The following is a 16,266-nucleotide window of genomic DNA, read 5'->3' on the forward strand; positions in this document are numbered from 1 at the left end:
TGTTGTTCTTAGGCTTCTTTGGTTTGTTTTTTTTAACACACTGTATAGTTGATTCTGTTACAGGTTACTCAGTAATCACAGCTGAGGTAATGCCTGTCTGCCCTGTCTAGCTTGAGTTTGAAACTGAGCAAGAGCTTCAGAGGGCTCATTCTTCCCTGGGAAAGGGCATAAACCACCCAAGCAAGGGCATAAACCACCCGAGCAAGGGCATAAAGCTTCCTGTTGGGTCTCCACTGCCATAAATATCTCCTACCCCAGAACTATCAACACCCTTGGTCCCCCATCTGTAACTTGTGGATTGCAGTGAGTATTGTCCATTGCACTGAGCACCTTCATGGCAGCTACACAGATGTACAGGAGCAATTGTTATACTCCATGCCCACATGGTTTATCTACACAAGACAAGAACACAGTTTCCAAAGAATTACTGTTTCTCCTAGAAGAGTCATAACCAGCTTCAAATGTTCAGCCATGATAACTAAATCTACAAAAGATTGCTGCCTGTGGCCAGCCTCATCTAGGGTAGGGCATCCCTGCCCATGGCAGGGGGCTTGGAACTAGATGATCCTTGTGCTCCCTTCCAACCTTGACTGATTCTAATGAAAAGACCTTCCAAAGACCTGAAATTAAGCTGCACACAAGATTGCTGGCTCTGGCCAGCCTGATCTAGGGCAGGGTGATCTAGGGGAGTTGGAACTAAATGATCCTTAGGATCCCTTCCAACCCTGACTGATTCTATGAAAAGACCTTCCAAGGACCTGAAATTAAGCTACACACAAGAAGCCATGGCCTTGAGAAAGGATACTGAGCTTATGGTACACAGGCAGCTTCTGGATTTTCCTTTCAGAAGTATCTTATGATGATCTCCACCAGCCCTGTGGCTACTGTGTTTTGTAAAGATGTTTCTTTCAGAGTGATCTTTATCAGTAAGCAGACACACAATTTTATCACCTCGGTCATGTCTTTGTGCCTAGGTAGTCCTCCAGCCACAGATCATCCCAGCTCACTTGGCACACTTCTAAATGTCTGTGCTATTCAGATGATTGAATAGATCTGATTTTTAAGCTCTTTATTGACTCAGAATCACCCAAAACTTTTGGTAACTCTTCCCTTTTGAGAGTTTGTGGAATTTGTAACAATTTCCCTTTTACAGGTTGCTGGAGGAGCTGCTAAACAAGTTCAAGAGCAGTATGCACTTGCAGCTGACCTGTTTTCAAGCTTCTTCATCAGCTACAATGAAAACATAGACAACTACACAAGGCAGGCAGCTCAGAAGACAAACATCACCTATTTTCTGAGTACTTCAGCTCCTTTGAAGACTCTGAAGGAGAAAGAAATTTCACTCAGATAATCATGAGTCACAGCTGATAGTTTGCTGTATCTTGCCAAGGGAGACTTTTGGACATAAATACCTTAATAAAATGATTTTCTGTCCACTCTGTTTCATTCTGAGGGCAGAATGAAGCCTGTTTTGTTTATGTACACTCCCCTTGGCTGTGCATCCTTGAAGAAATACTCAGTGGGATGCTGCAGCCTTGGTTTCAGTTGTGAAAAATGCTTTGAACTGTGTTTTCTAAGCCACTGAAATGTACCTTTAGCAAGTGTTGCTTGGAATTGGAGCATTGCTCACTTTGTTCAGTGTATCAGCCTGTAGGACGATGCTGGTGTGACTGGAAAACTCAACTTGTGTAAGCTGGTGAGAAACCTGTAATGAAAATTACTACATACAGTGCTCAGATATGATATAGAGAAGGACACTGCTGCTTCTGCAGTTATAAAGGGTCCCTTTTTCCTGGTGCCTACAGTTACAGTGCTCTTAAGTCTGGGTTTTGGGAGGGTTTTTGTTTTCTTGCTGCTTTTTTAGTTAAAGATATTCCTGCCTCTCTTGTTTCTCTCTTCTATTATAATACTGATGGTAACCTTCCCATCTGAGAAAGAACTCTTCTTTCATTGATAATTAAAGCAAAGTATTCTTGAGTTTATAAGGGTAGTAAAAATGCTCACATGAAATCCTCTTTGGTGTTAAGGGATAGAACAGTCGCTAGCCTCTCACATCGTGGGAAGTAAGGAGAAGCACAACATGCCATTGGTTTTGCTGCTTCTTGCTCCTCTTCTCCTTTCTTGTTCTTACAGGGTCGCTGCCACTGTCTTCCTCTTCCTTCTTGTTAGTCACTCCTCACCACCACTCATGGAGTTGGTGTGCAGGGGAGCAGGGATTCAGGAGGAAAAGACCAATTTTGCTGCCACTGAGATCTAGTTTCACGTGGATCACAAACCATCTTCCCACCAGGGGAGATTTGACACCCTCTTTGATTTTGGGCATTGATAGGAGATGCAGGAGGCTGTAAGAACACAGCAACTAATAGAAAGTGGTCAGGTTTGGGGTTGGGGTACAGGTTTAATAACTGAAATCAAAACTAATCACAAAGTAATAACTTACTCATTCTGCATTTGCAGCCCTTTGGAGTGAGACTTCATAGCAACAGTGCACTGAGTTTTCAAATGGGTCGTTCATGTTGACTCTTCTGGCAGTTCAGTTGTGTGCTTAAAACACAGCATCCAGTTCCTGTAACATTAAATACTGAAGAAACAGCTCTGGGCATAGATCTACTCGTTCAAGTTGTATACAAGTAGTAATAGCATGTTGAATGGACATTTGAAACTTCAGCTGTATGTCATTATTGGCTTCCAGGAGAACTGTTAAACCCTGGAGCAAGCTTGGTGTGTTAGGTGTTGTCCTTTCTGAGTTGGTGTTAGTCTCAACTGTTGTTATTAACCAAAACAGTCATCCAGTTGCCTCCATCTGTAAAAGATTTCTCTTTGGAATAATAAAATATGAAGAAAGGTGGTCTAAAGCTGCTCTTGGATTTCTCACTCTCCAATAAATGTGTTTCTTCATGATTTTTGTCAGTGCTCATCTAACAAATATAGAACCAGACAGGGTTTGAGGAGACCATGAGGATCATCTAGTTCCAACCCCCCTGCCATGGGCAGGGACACCCTACCCTAGATCAGGTTGGCCAGAGCCCCATCCAGCCTGACCTTAAACACCTTCAGAGATGGGGCCTCAACCACCTCCCTGGGCAACCCATTCCATGCTCTCACCACTCTCATGATGAACAACTTCCTCCTCACATCCAGCCTGAACCTACCCATCTCCACCTTCACTCCATTCTCCCTAGTCCTGTCACTCACTGACATCCTGAAAAGTCCTTCCCCAGCTTTTTTTGTAGGCTCCCTTCAGATACTGAAAGGCCACAAGAAGGTCATCTTGGAGCTTCCTCTTCTCCAGACTGCACAGCCCAAATGCCTTCTATCTGTCCTCATAGCAGAGCTGCTCCAGCCCTCAGATCATCGTCGTGGCCCTTCTCTGGACACGCTCCAGCACATCCACATCCTTCTGGTAGTGGGGGCTCCAGAACTGGATGCAGTACTCCAGGTGGGGTCTCAGCAGAGTGGAGGGGGACAATCACCTCCCTTCACCTGCTGGCCACACTTCTCCTGATGCAGCCCAGGATCTGGTTGGCTCTTTCATCTATACTGAACTGATACATGCTCATAGAATCATAATCCTCATAATCTCAGCCTTGACAGAGACCTCTGGAGATCACTTAGTGCCATGGTCTAGTTGAGTGGATAGGGCTGGGGGATAGGTTGGACTGGATGATCTTGGAGGTCTCTTCCAACCTGGTTGATTCTATGATTCTCTGATTCTATCTACTCCAACCCCCCTGCTAGAGCAGAGACATCCACAGCAGGTTGCCCAGGTTGTAGGTTTGGAATCTGTCCAGAGAAGGAGACTACACAACCTCTGGGCAGCCTGCTCCAGGGCTCCAGCACCTTCAAAAGTAAAGATTTTTTTCCTCATTTTTAGACTGAAACTCATGAGCTCCACTTTGTGTCTGTTCCTCCCTGTCCTGTCACTGGGCACCACTGAGAAGAATCTGCCCTGAGCCTCTTGACATTCATGATACGTGCAAGGAACCAAAATATTACATGAGTTCAACTTGATATGACATAAATGCTCAGGCTCAGGTCAGAGCACTGGATCACAGTAACTCCACTTGATGGAATGAAAGAATTCAGTGAGCAGCAGGATGTGTAGGAATGCCTCTACAAGCAGGAAAGAGAGTTGGGATGGTCAAGACTCCATAGCCAACGTTCTTCTGCAGCTCCTCTGCAAAGATGAGCACTGAGAACAAGAAGTGGTCAGTGTGGGTTTTGCAAAAAGAACCAAACCTGTCCAGAGCTGCAAAGAGGCTTAGCAAATATTGGAAGTGGAAAAAGATAGGGAGACCACACTGAGATCCACAGGCAGTTGGGGACATGCAGAGAAGTGGAAGGCAGCAAGGAAAATCAAAGTAACAGAAGTGAAAGGCTCTGACATTTGAAGCAGAGGTAAATGTGGAGAACGAGAGCCAGTAAAGTGAATGGACTTGGAACCTCTGAAAAAAAAGCTGAAATCAGGTGAAATATTTAAATGTCAAGCTGGAGAGCTTCAGTTTTCATGTGAGAGAAAAATTATAGAACCATAGAATCAACCAAGTTGGAAGAGACCTCCAAGATCATCCAGTCCAACCTAGCACCCAGCCCTAGCCACTCAACTAGACCATGGCACTAAGTGCCTCATCCAGGCTTTGCTTCAACACCTCCAGGGATGGTGCCTCCACCACCTCCCTGGGCAGCCCATTCCAATGCCAATCACTCTCTCTGGCAACAACTTCCTCCTAACATCCAGCCTAGACCTCCCCTGCCACAACTTGAGACTGTGTCCCCTTGTTCTGTTGCTGGTTGCCTGGGAGAAGAGACCAACCCCACCTGGCTACAGCCTCCCTTCAGGTAGTTGCAGACATCAATGAGGTCACTCCTGAGCCTCCTCTTCTGCAGGCTGCACACCCCCAGCTCCCTCAGCCTCTCGTTTGTGCTCCAGGCCCCTCACCAGCTTTGTTGCCCTTCTCTGGACATGTTCCAGCATCTCAACATCTCTCTTGAATTGAGGGGCCCAGAACTGGACACAGCACTCAAGGTGTGGCCTGAGCAGTGTTAAGTACAGGAGAAGAATAACCTCCCTTGTCCTGCTGGCCACACTGCTCCTGATGCAGACCAGGATGCCATTGGCTCTCTTGGCCACCTGGGCACACTGCTGGCTCATCTTCAGCTGCTATCTACCAGTACCCCCAGGTCCCTTTCTTCCCGGCTGCTTTCCAGCCACTCAGTCCCCAGCCTGTAGTGCTGCTTGGGATTGTTGTGGCCAATTTGCAGATCACCAAGTCCAGCTCCTTACTCCTTGCAGGGCTGCCTAAAACTATTTCTTTCCATATTACTCAACAGCCCGAGGGGACTTTCGCTTGGGGAGTCATTGATGCACCTTTGGAGCCCTTTAAAAATAACTTGTGTTGGTGAGCAACTTAAATGACAAAGTTTGTGACATTTGTCCCTGCCTGGAAATGCTGCTTCTAGAGTAGCAGCACTAACAGAGCTGCTGCGGTTCATTTTGGAGATCAAACAAGGGGGTGCTTCTTTGCTGCAGCTGAGCTGTTCTAGTCTGAACAGCCAAGAAGACATCCGTGGTACTTTTTTTTTTCCCTGCCTCTCACTACTGAAAGGCACAGAACAGAGTCACTGTCCCTGGAGGTGTCCAAGAAAAGCCTGGATGGGGCACTTAGTGCCATGGTCTAATTGATTAGATAGGGCTGGGTGCTAGGTTGGACTGGATGAGCTTGGAGGTCTCTTCCAACCTGCTTGATTCTATGATTCTATGATTTATTACAGTATCAGAGTATTATCAGGGTTGGAAGAGACCTCACAGATCATCATGTCCAACCCTTTACCACAGAGCTCAAGGCTAGACCATGGCACCAAGTGCCACGTCCAAGTATTTATTTACTTTATCACTCCTCTACAAGCAGCCCTTCCTGAGGTCAGGACCAAGGAGGGGAAATCTTCAGCCAAATTCCTTTGAGTTGGAAGATTTAAACAACTTGAGTCAAAAAAAGGAGTAAGACAATGGACAGTGGAATCTGCCCTTATTTGTAACAGATGCTATTAACACAGGCTTCGTTTTACAGCCCTTTTTGGCACCTTTCCACCTCTTCTGAAATAACTCTAACATTAGGAGTCTGTAGCCAGTCCCAGGCAAAACTACAGGAATAAAATGATAGCCTCAATATAGGTCACTTAAAATGCATTAAATGCACGTTAAGAACTAAGAATTCTCTTTGCTTTCACACCTGATATGGGCTTGGGGGTGCAGAGAGGGGCAAGGACAACTTTGCTGCGACTTCTATGCCCTGCTGACAGCCGCACAGCGAATTTCAAGCGGTTGTGATGTGGCTGCAGATAGCCAGGAGGTTATGTAGAAGCTCTGTGTCCTTTCAGACCCAGCAGACCAGGTGATTCCTATCTCAGTTCTACCACAGAACCACCGTGACAAGCTTCATCTTGGTGGCTGGGGGGGCAGCAAAACTTCTGTGGACACAGCCTGGGCTTCAGCTGAGAGAGTTGCATTCCTTGCTCTCCTTGGCTGATAAGAAGGTTTGTCGCCCAGAATGTCAAATCAGATAACCTGTGAAGTAAAATTAGCAGAATGAGACAAGTGTTGCTCACTCACTGCTCATTACTCACTTTTTCTGCTAAACTGTAGTCATTTAACTCCACTGCAGCCCTGCTCACAGAGGGGCTTCCCCTTCCAGCTTGCCTTCTCAGATATCCAGGAGATAAATGAAATGCACAATGTTAACGGTGATGCTTATTTTTAGACCCTGCCAGGGAGGTGTAGATATGAAAATAAACTAAGGGAGACAAGAGAGAAGGATGAGGAATGCTGCTAGGTGTCTGCTGTAACCCCCTTTGGTACAGGCTGTGCAAGACAGGGAATCTCCAGCCCTGTCTCTTCAGACACCTCCACCTGTGTGTGCTGGAAAAGGAGAGCAGGTGGAGGAAAAAGAAGAGAGCACTCAGGTGCTGGGGCAGGTACAGAGAAGAGCAACACAGCTGGCAAAGGGTCTGGAGAACAGGTCTTGTAAGGGGCTGCTGAGGGAACTGGGGTTGTTTCTCCAGGAGGGAAAGAGGCTGAGGGGAGACCTTCTGGCCCTCTACAGCTCCCTGAAAGAATCATAGACTCATAGAATCAACCAGGTTGGGAGAGACCTCCAAGATCGTCCAGTCCAACCTAGCACCCAGCCCTAGCCACTCAACCAGACCATGGCACTAAGTGCCTCAGCCAGGCTTTGCTTGAACACCTCCAGGGATGGTGACTCCACCACCTCCCTGGGCAGCCCATTCCAATGCCAATCACTCTCTCTGGCAACAACTTCCTCCTAACATCCAGCCTAGACCTCCTCTGGCACAACTTGAGACTGTGTCCCCTTGTTCTGTTGCTGGTTGCCTGGGAGAAGAAACCACCCCCAACCTGGCTACAACCTCCCTTCAGATTGTAGACAGCAATGAAGGGTCCCCCCTGAGCCTCCTCTTCTCCAGGCTAAACAACCCAAACAACAAGTTTGGGACACAAAGAGCTGATCTCAAGCTGCATCAGGGGAGGTTTAGGTTGGACAAGAGGAAGAATTTCTTCACTGAAAGGGTTGTTCTGCCCTGGAACAGGCTGCCAGGTGAGTGGTAGAGCCCCTCTGGAGAGATGTAAAAGCCATGTACGTGTGGTGCTGTCTAGTGGTGACCTGGCAGTGCCAGATTAATGTTTGGGCTTCATGATCTTCAAGATCTTTCCCCACCAACACAGTTATGTGGCTCCATGAGTCTATCTATACCTTGATGCAGAAGCTGAGATGTTTCTCTGTAATAATTAAAATGCTAAATAAAACAAATAAAGCTGACCCAAAAAAGCCAATCCAAATAAACCTGAACAAACCAAGTAAAGCAAAATAAGCTTCAGGAGAATGTCAAACCTCACAAGAATAAAATCTAGGCTACAGCTGGACACTTCCAAAATCACCAACCAAACTGGGCCTCCTTCTGGTGCCATCCCTTGTGGGCTCGTTTTCCCCTTGTGCAGCAGTGTTGCCCAGATTGTCTTCCAGGGGCAGTTCTTTCACTGCTGTGGCAATCAGGAAAGCTGTTTGCTAGCTCAGTGACTGCTTTACAAACCCAAGTGGGTCATGGATTAGTCCCTGAGCAAAATGCAGAGGTTTTTGAAGGTCCTGCACACACAGGACTTTGATAAACTTCCCCCTCTCAGTGCTGACCCTGTGTGCCTGAACAGTTCCTTCTGGGTGGATGTATTTTTCTTCTAGGAGTTCTTGCTTCCCAGACCCACCTGAATTGTGTTAACCCTAATATGCTTCCATCCAGCATCCTGAAACTACCTGGAGACCTCTTCCATAGCATTTCAGAACTTGTGTATTTCCTTTTCCAGGGCAAATCTCTTAATGTCACATGCTCAGCTTCACAAGCAGACTTCGGCACCTAGGATGGGTTGTAGGCAAGAACCAGTAGTTGAAGACCAGAAGTGCATCATCACATCTCCTTGCCCTCTGCCTACAGCTCCCTATCATGGTAGGCACCCACCTGGTTACCAGCAGGCAAAAACCAGTAGTTGAAGACCAGAAGTGCATCATCACATCTCTTTCCCCTCTGCCTACAGCTCCCTAACATGGCAGGCACCCGCCTGGTTACCAGCATGTTGCTGCTGATTAGGTACAGGCATCCTGCTCAGACCCAAAATGGAACTTCAGACCTAGACCTGAACTCCTGTGCCCTTCTACAAGCCAACAGCGCCACTTAAATGCCACACTCTGGGTCTTCAAGGCAAGACCCTGGGTAGACTGGCTCTCAGAAAGGTCACCACTGGTTTTGTGTCCTCCCCAGCCTTTCACAGCCATGTTATTCTGTTCTGATGTAGGTTGCTCTGAGACACAGAGACCCATGTCCATGGTTCAAGCTGTGCAGAGAGGAATCCAAGATTTCTTTGGTCAGAAAGAGCAAGCAAAGTTGTGTTTGGTTCCCCAAAGTGGGAGCTAAGGACAGGGAGAAGCCTACATTTCAGGTTTGAAGACTGCTGAAGTGAGGTGGCTGAGGAAGGATTAAAGATGGGCTTCTGACTTCACCTAACAATTCCTATCAGTGCCTCTTCATGCAACGATGTGCTCTTGAGGCACCTTCTTAAACTGCTTTTCTTCACATGCTGGCAACTGGATTCTGCCGCGGGGCTGAGGCATTGCAAAGTTGGACACTGCACTTTAACACTTGGCTCCGAGGAGCATAAGACCACTGTGTGGCCACCACAGCCTGACCTGCTCCACTTTTGCCTCAAATGCATCATCACTTGCATCAGACTGCTGAGCAGATGCTTCCTGGGTGCAAGGAAGAGGGACGGGACCAGGCACAAGGAACGCATGGTCTAGAGCAGCCCTGCTCTGTGTGGAGCGAAGCTGTCGGTCAGTGCCAGCAGCAGGGAGAGAGGGGATATATGAGAAGCCCTGGACTGCTGCTCTACTCAGCACACCACATCCTCCAAGGTTTCATGCCAGCAGTGAATGGTGTCAAGTTTTATCTTTGAGATAGGGTTAGAAAGAAAGGGAAAAAAAGAAAGAAAACCAAAGAAGAAAAAGCCCCAAAACAAAACCCAAACAAACAGCAACAAAAAAAAACAACAACCCAAAACAAGTCCAATAGCAGCCAAAAAAAAACCCCACCCCAGTTCTCATGAGTGAAATATTATCCAGCTGCCTTCAGAAGCTTTCTCAGTTTCTCTGGTAGCAGTGTGTCCCTCAAACAACTGAAGAGGTACTGTGGGTTAGCTCTGCCTCTTATGGACTCAAGGCTGAGCAGTTTTCACCAAGGACAGCAAGTGATAAATGGTGATTCTGAAATGGTTTGGCCTTTCCAGGGAGCCATTTTTGCCAGCTTGACCACTTTGGGTTGAACAGCTACCAGATTTGGGGCTAAGCATGACAATGCCAGTGTGAAACAGAAGTGAGGGCCAAGGCAAGTGCCCCACCCCATAGACAACTACCTTTGAAGAACAGTAAAATCAAGGCAAGATCAGGGCTGTAACCAGAGAGGCATAGATGGGTTTGTGCTGGAAGGGACTTTTCAAGGTCGTCTAGTCCAATCCCCCTGCAGAGACATCTTCAACTAGAGCAGAAGTTACTTAGAGCCCCATCCAGCCTGACCTGGAACAGTACCAGGAGTGGGGCACCTGCCACCTCTCTGGGCAGCCTGGGCCAGCATCTCACAGCAATAGTCTGCAACAGTCAGACGTGCACATGATATGCAGCAGTCAGATGTGTACATGATATGCAACAGTCAGATGTGTACATGATATGCAGCAGTCAGACACGTACATGATGTGCAACAGTCAGACACATACATGATGTGCAACAGTCAGATGTGTGCATGATATGCAGCAGTCAGATGTGTACATGATATGCAGCAGTCACATACATGATGTGCAACAGTCAGACACGTACATGATGTGCAACAGTCAGACGTGTACATGATGTGCAACAGTCAGACGTGTGCATGATGTGCAACAGTCAGACGTGTACATGATATGCAACAGTCAGACGTGTGCATGATGTGCAACAGTCAGACGTGTACATGATATGCAACAGTCAGACGTGTGCATGATGTGCAACAGTCAGACGTGTGCATGATGTGCAACAGTCAGACGTGTACATGATATGCAACAGTCAGACGTGTACATGATGTGCAACAGTCAGACGTGTGCATGATGTGCAACAGTCAGACGTGTACATGATGTGCAACAGTCAGACGTGTGCATGATGTGCAACAGTCAGACGTGTGCATGATATGCAACAGTCAGACGTGTGCATGATGTGCAACAGTCAGACGTGTACATGATATGCAACAGTCAGACGTGTGCATGATGTGCAACAGTCAGACATGTACATGATATGCAACAGTCAGACGTGTGCATGATGTGCAACAGTCAGACGTGTGCATGATGTGCAACAGTCAGACGTGTACAGGATATGCAACAGTCAGACGTGTACATGATGTGCAACAGTCAGACGTGTACATGATGTGCAACAGTCAGATGTGTACATGATATGCAACAGTCAGACGTGTACATGATGTGCAACAGTCAGACGTGTGCTTGATATGCAACAGTCAGATGCGCACATGATGTGCAACAGTCAGACGTGCACGTGATGTGGTAAGCCCTGGCTGCCCGCATGGTGGTGAACACTCATCCGGAGCTGGGTGCTTGAGGCTGGCCAGGAGGTGGGCTGGATGATCTCGGAGGTCTCTTCCAGCCTGGTTGAGTCTATGACCAGCAGTCATGGTGCTCTCTAGCAGAGTGGTTTTCCCAGCCGCCGGGCCCCAGGCGAAGCGTTTGCAAGATCAGTCAGGCTGCTCTGCCCCTCTTCTCCTTGGGTTTTTGTTTTGTTTCAGCTCATACAAGTATGAGTGAACGTCACTAAATGACTCCCCTTTGAAAGTGGCTGCTGGCCAAGCTGCCATCGAACATCCTTCCTGTGCTTTTGTCGAGCTGCAGAGAGTGGGGAGGGGAGCAGAGCCGCACGGGGCTGGCAGAGCACCTTTCCGAGTGGCTTGTCACACCACGGAATGCTCACCAGTTTGGAATGGTGCCCCAGGAATTTTAATTCCTCCTGTTCTTCATCTTGGCTTTCTGTTTCCTCCCACTTCCCACGCCTACATTTTGCTTGGGTTTTTCTTCTACTTGGCTCACCCTGTTCCACTGAACCCCAGTTGCTGACCTTCTGCTTGGAGGCTTCGGTTTGGTTTGGCTTTCTTAGGCTTTTATTGGGAGGGGATAGTTTGTGCATGTGATTTGTTGGAGTGAGTCTGCTACTTAAGACAGAGAAGTGGACAGAGAAGACTCAGCTGCCTCAGACCTATTCCCTAGATCTACCTCTGCTCAAAAACACAAACATTCCCTCTTTGGCTTTTATGTTGGCCTCACAGGGATGCTAACTCAGATCAGAGCTGCTCTAAAACCTGTGATCCATTCCTGAGTGTGACAAGGAGTAATATGCACTCTAAATTCACTGAGCAGAGCTTGTCCTTCTTGCCTGTCTGGTGGAAGATGTCACCACAGCACCACTGCAGCTCCTAATGTCTGCACAAGGTTGCATCAAGATGGTTTCTCTGCTCCTGCACAGTTGTACTGTCTCCGTTTGCATTATGAAGGAGGGAAAGTGCTCACCTGCAGTGCTGGGTCCTGCTTTGGAGTCCTCAGCACAGGAGAGACATGAACCTAAGGGAGCAGCTTGAGAGGAGGACACGAAAATGGTCCAAGGGTTGGTACCCCTCTGTTGTAAGGACAGGCTGAGAGAGTTGGAATTGTTCAGCCTGGAAAAAAGGAAGCTCCAGGCAGACCTTTTTATGCCCTCTTAAATTCAGTAACTTTCAGGTTACTGAAGAGAAAGAGAGAGAGAAGCCTGAATGGAAGAGATGGAGATGAGTCAGAAAGCATGGCGGTGGGTAAGTGCAGGAGATCCCTGGTGTTCAGGGACACCTTCCCCACTCCAGATCGAGGAAACTGAACGCTCTGGTGCTCAGGTAGGGTAGGTGACACTGCCTGGGTGGCCAGGCCTTTCCCCAGGACAACATCAGGAGGATGCTCTGGCTGGGATTCCCCCACAGTGTGGTGGGGAGGCAGCCCTCCTGCACCACCCTGAGTGCCATGCAGGTTCCAAAGAAGATATAAATGGAGCTGGACTCTGAATGTGGGGTCAGGAAAGAAAAAACACATGAAGCCTTTCCCTGGAGCTACCCAGAACCTCTTCAGATGCCCCACCAGGCCTGTGAGACTCTGTCCAGACAAGCCAACCTGGATGAGAGAGTTGTTTGCCACCCCACAGCAAGTTCAAATGCATTTCATGGAAGCCAGCTCAGAATTAAAGGCAGCTTCTTCATTTCAGGAAACCTCCTTTTTCATTTGTAAAACACTTTCATCCAAGAAAAAAAAACAGGAGTCTGGGGTGGAGAAACAACCACCAGAGCAAACATACCTGCACAGCAGCTTTCAGTTTTCAAGCCATGTAAAGACCATGTTTGAATGGGGCACCAGCAAGTCCAGCAGCAGCTTACTGCTTCCTAATTGTGGTCACTCAGAATTGCCTCTTATAGCAGCTCTTTGGGCTAGAACATCCCAGATTGGAGGTTGCTCCAGTGTGTTTTCTCTGCCTGGACATTGTGAGTGGTTGCTGATAGTTCAGCTGGAAGAAAATCAGCTCTTTCCTCACTACACCCCAGCCTGTTCCAAGAAACTTGGTGACCTTTCCTTCGTGCCCCCAGGCTTTGGAAAAAGGACTTGACATGTGGCAGGATTTTGGCTTCTGTGGCAGGAACGTGCTGCTTGCTTGCATAAAAATGGCCCAGCAAATGCTGCCGAGTTACAGACGATAAATCCTCTTCCCAACAAGTGCTCACTGAAGCTGGGCAGCTGAAGAAGTCCTCTCCAGCTTTATTCTGGCCTCACAACTCCTCGTGTCCCGTGAGACTTGGCTAGTTTCACCCAGGAGGAAGATTCCACCACTCTGTGTATGGCAAAGCAGGAGGAGCTGGAGGTGGAGGAGAGGGCAGATGTGGCTTGGTGGTGGGACAAGGATAGAATAAATGCCTGGAGCACACAGAGGACATGCTGGATGAAGGTTAGTCATGAGGATGGCAACTTAGAGGACATCCAAGATCTGAAGCAGCAGGATACAACAAAAGGGCCTGCAGTGACAGGACAAGGGGTGATAGTTCCAAACCAAAAAAGGGGAGATTTAGACTAGGTAGAAGGAAGAAATGTTTTACTCTGAGGATGGTGATGAGACCCTGGCCCAGCTTGTCCAGAAAGGTGGTAGGTGCCTCACCTCTGGAACCATTCCAGGTCAGGTTGGACAGGGCTCTGGGCAACTTACTGTAGTTGAAGATGGAATAAGGTGTAATAATTGAACACAAGGTGTAACACAAATAAATAAACAACAACTCAAAAAGAAAAGGCAACCCAAAGCAAAGAAATGACCTGAAACTGCTGTGATTAAAGAGGCTTCCTACCCAAGCTCCAGGCAAGGCACTTTCATCAGCAGTTTCTGTAAGTGGACTTGTGAATGGTGTGCTGACTTTCTGACAAGCTGCACAACCACCAGCTCAGACAGAGCTACAGCAGTGGCCAGCACCTCTGAAACATGGACTCTGAGACCATGTACCAAAAGCATCCCTTATCTCAGATGGTCCTTCCTAGCTTGACAGAGAGATGCCTCATGTGCTGTAGTTGCATTTTTCAATTCTCTCTCTCTCCTTTCTCACCCACTGAGCTACCTGCCACCAGGAGGAGAGAATCATAGAATCATAGAATCAAGCAGGTTGGAAGAGACCTCCAAGATCATCCAGTCCAACCTAGCACCCAGCCCTAGCCAGTCATCTAGACCATGGCACTAATGCCTTCAGCCAACTCCAGTCTTCACTCATCATTCTGAGATTTCCTTCTTGTTTAGGCTAATGACTGCAACTGCCCTCAAAACTGAGTTGTAGGGTTTGCTTTGAAGATGCTAGAATCAACCAGGTTGGAAGAGACCTCCAAGATCATCCAGTCTAACCTAGCACCCAGCCCCATCCAGTCATCTAGACCATAGAATCATAGAATCAGCCAGGTTGGAAGAGACCTCCAAGATCATCCAGTCCAACCTAGCACCCAGCCCTAACCAATCAACCAGACCATGGCACTAAGTGCCTCAGCCAGTCTTTTCTTGAAGACCCCCAGGGACGGTGCCTCCACCACCTCCCTGGGCAGCCCATTCCAATGGGAAATCACTCTCTCTGTGAAGAACTTCTTCCTAATATCCAGCACTAAGTGCCTCATCCAGGCCCTGCCTGAACACCTAGATCTGCATGCATCACCACCACCACCACTCCAGTGCTTCCCTGTGAGCCTGACATGGGTTAGGAACTCCCACACACACACTGTTTGAAATTCACCAGACTAACTCAGATGCCTGGCAGTAAGATGAAGCTATATTTACAACATGGCAAAATTTACAAGCATCTATGCATGCTACATTTGCAAGTATTTGCTATTATCTATGAATCAGCAATAACACAGAAATCCAAACTCCCTCCTGGACAAAGAAACTGCCCAGAAGGGCTCAAAGCTGCTCCACTCTTTCTCCCTCTCTATCTCAGGCAGGCAAACAATAAGGAAAGCCAGCAAAGCTTACCTGTTAGATGTTAGCTTGGATTGGAGGAGAGAGATTGGATCATATCAAAGGAGAAACAAACAAGGCAATGACCCAGGACAGAGTGAGAGAAGATCACTTACATTATAGCTTTTTACCTCTCTCAGCAAACCGATGAATGAGACAGACCTCATCAGTATTTTCCTTTCACAACCAGTGATCTATTTCTCTCATTAAAATATTCCAGTTAGTCTCAAACCAGCACAGGCCCCATCTCTCCAAGACATGATGGAGAAACCTTTCTCATATGATGCTTAAAGGATGCAAGGGAGCTTGTTTTGATTCCCAGGTTAGCAGCTCTTTTTCTCCTCTTATCATAAGCAAGTTGATCGGTCCATTCAAATGCAACTTTCAAGGCAATCTTGAGCCTACAGCTCTCTCTCACTGTTGCCATGCAACCACTAGATGCCATCCCATCATCAGTCTAGACAGCACCTCAAAGACCACTTGGAAGTCTCATCTTGGAGTGGCCCCACAAGCTCCACACCAACCTCACATCTCTGTGTGGTGTCATAGAATCATAGAGTCAAGCAGGTTGGAAGACACCTCCAAGATCATCCAGTCCAATCTACCACCTAGCCCTATCCAGTGATCTAGACCATGGCACTAAGTGCCTCATCCAGGCTTTTCTTGATCTCATATGTCACCACAGGGCTGAAAAGGGCTCTCTCATGTTACTTAGAATCAACCAGGTTGGAAGAGACCTCCAAGATCAGCCAGTCCAACCTAGCAGCCAGTCCTATCCACTCAACTAGACCATGGCACTAAGTGCCTCATCCAGGCTTTTCTTGATCTCATATGTCACCACAGGGCTGAAAAGGGCTCTCTCATGTTACTTAGAATCAACCAGGTTGGAAGAGACCTCCAAGATCAGCCAGTCCAACCTAGCAGCCAGCCCTATCCACTCAGCTAGACCATGGCACTAAGTGCCTCATCCAGGCTTTTCTTCAACACCTCCAGAGATGGCAACTTGATCTCTTTCACATTGTTGCAGAGAGGAAATTAATAAAAATATATAATCTATTAATTTTAATATCCTGAACTCTGCCCACCCCCAACCACTGAATTTGAATATTAACATTTGTTGGTTAAAATG

The 16,266-nt window shown here is 47.5% G+C and overlaps 1 protein-coding gene across 2 annotated transcripts in view; it reads left to right on the top strand.

The window, feature by feature from the left end:
- Nucleotides 1-2,855, top strand: part of EXOC2 (exocyst complex component 2) — a 120,893-nt gene extending 118,038 nt beyond the window's left edge. For both annotated transcript variants that reach the window (XM_064161105.1, XM_064161106.1), the window contains exon 28: nucleotides 1,154-2,855. In XM_064161105.1, the coding sequence (XP_064017175.1) occupies nucleotides 1,154-1,247 (94 nt within the window). In that variant the 3' untranslated portion in view covers nucleotides 1,248-2,855. The remainder of the gene's footprint in view (nucleotides 1-1,153) is intronic.
- Nucleotides 2,856-16,266: the final 13,411 nt, after the last annotated feature.

Source organism: Pogoniulus pusillus, chromosome 21, assembly GCF_015220805.1.
Source record: "Pogoniulus pusillus isolate bPogPus1 chromosome 21, bPogPus1.pri, whole genome shotgun sequence".
Lineage (NCBI taxonomy): Eukaryota > Metazoa > Chordata > Aves > Piciformes > Lybiidae > Pogoniulus > Pogoniulus pusillus.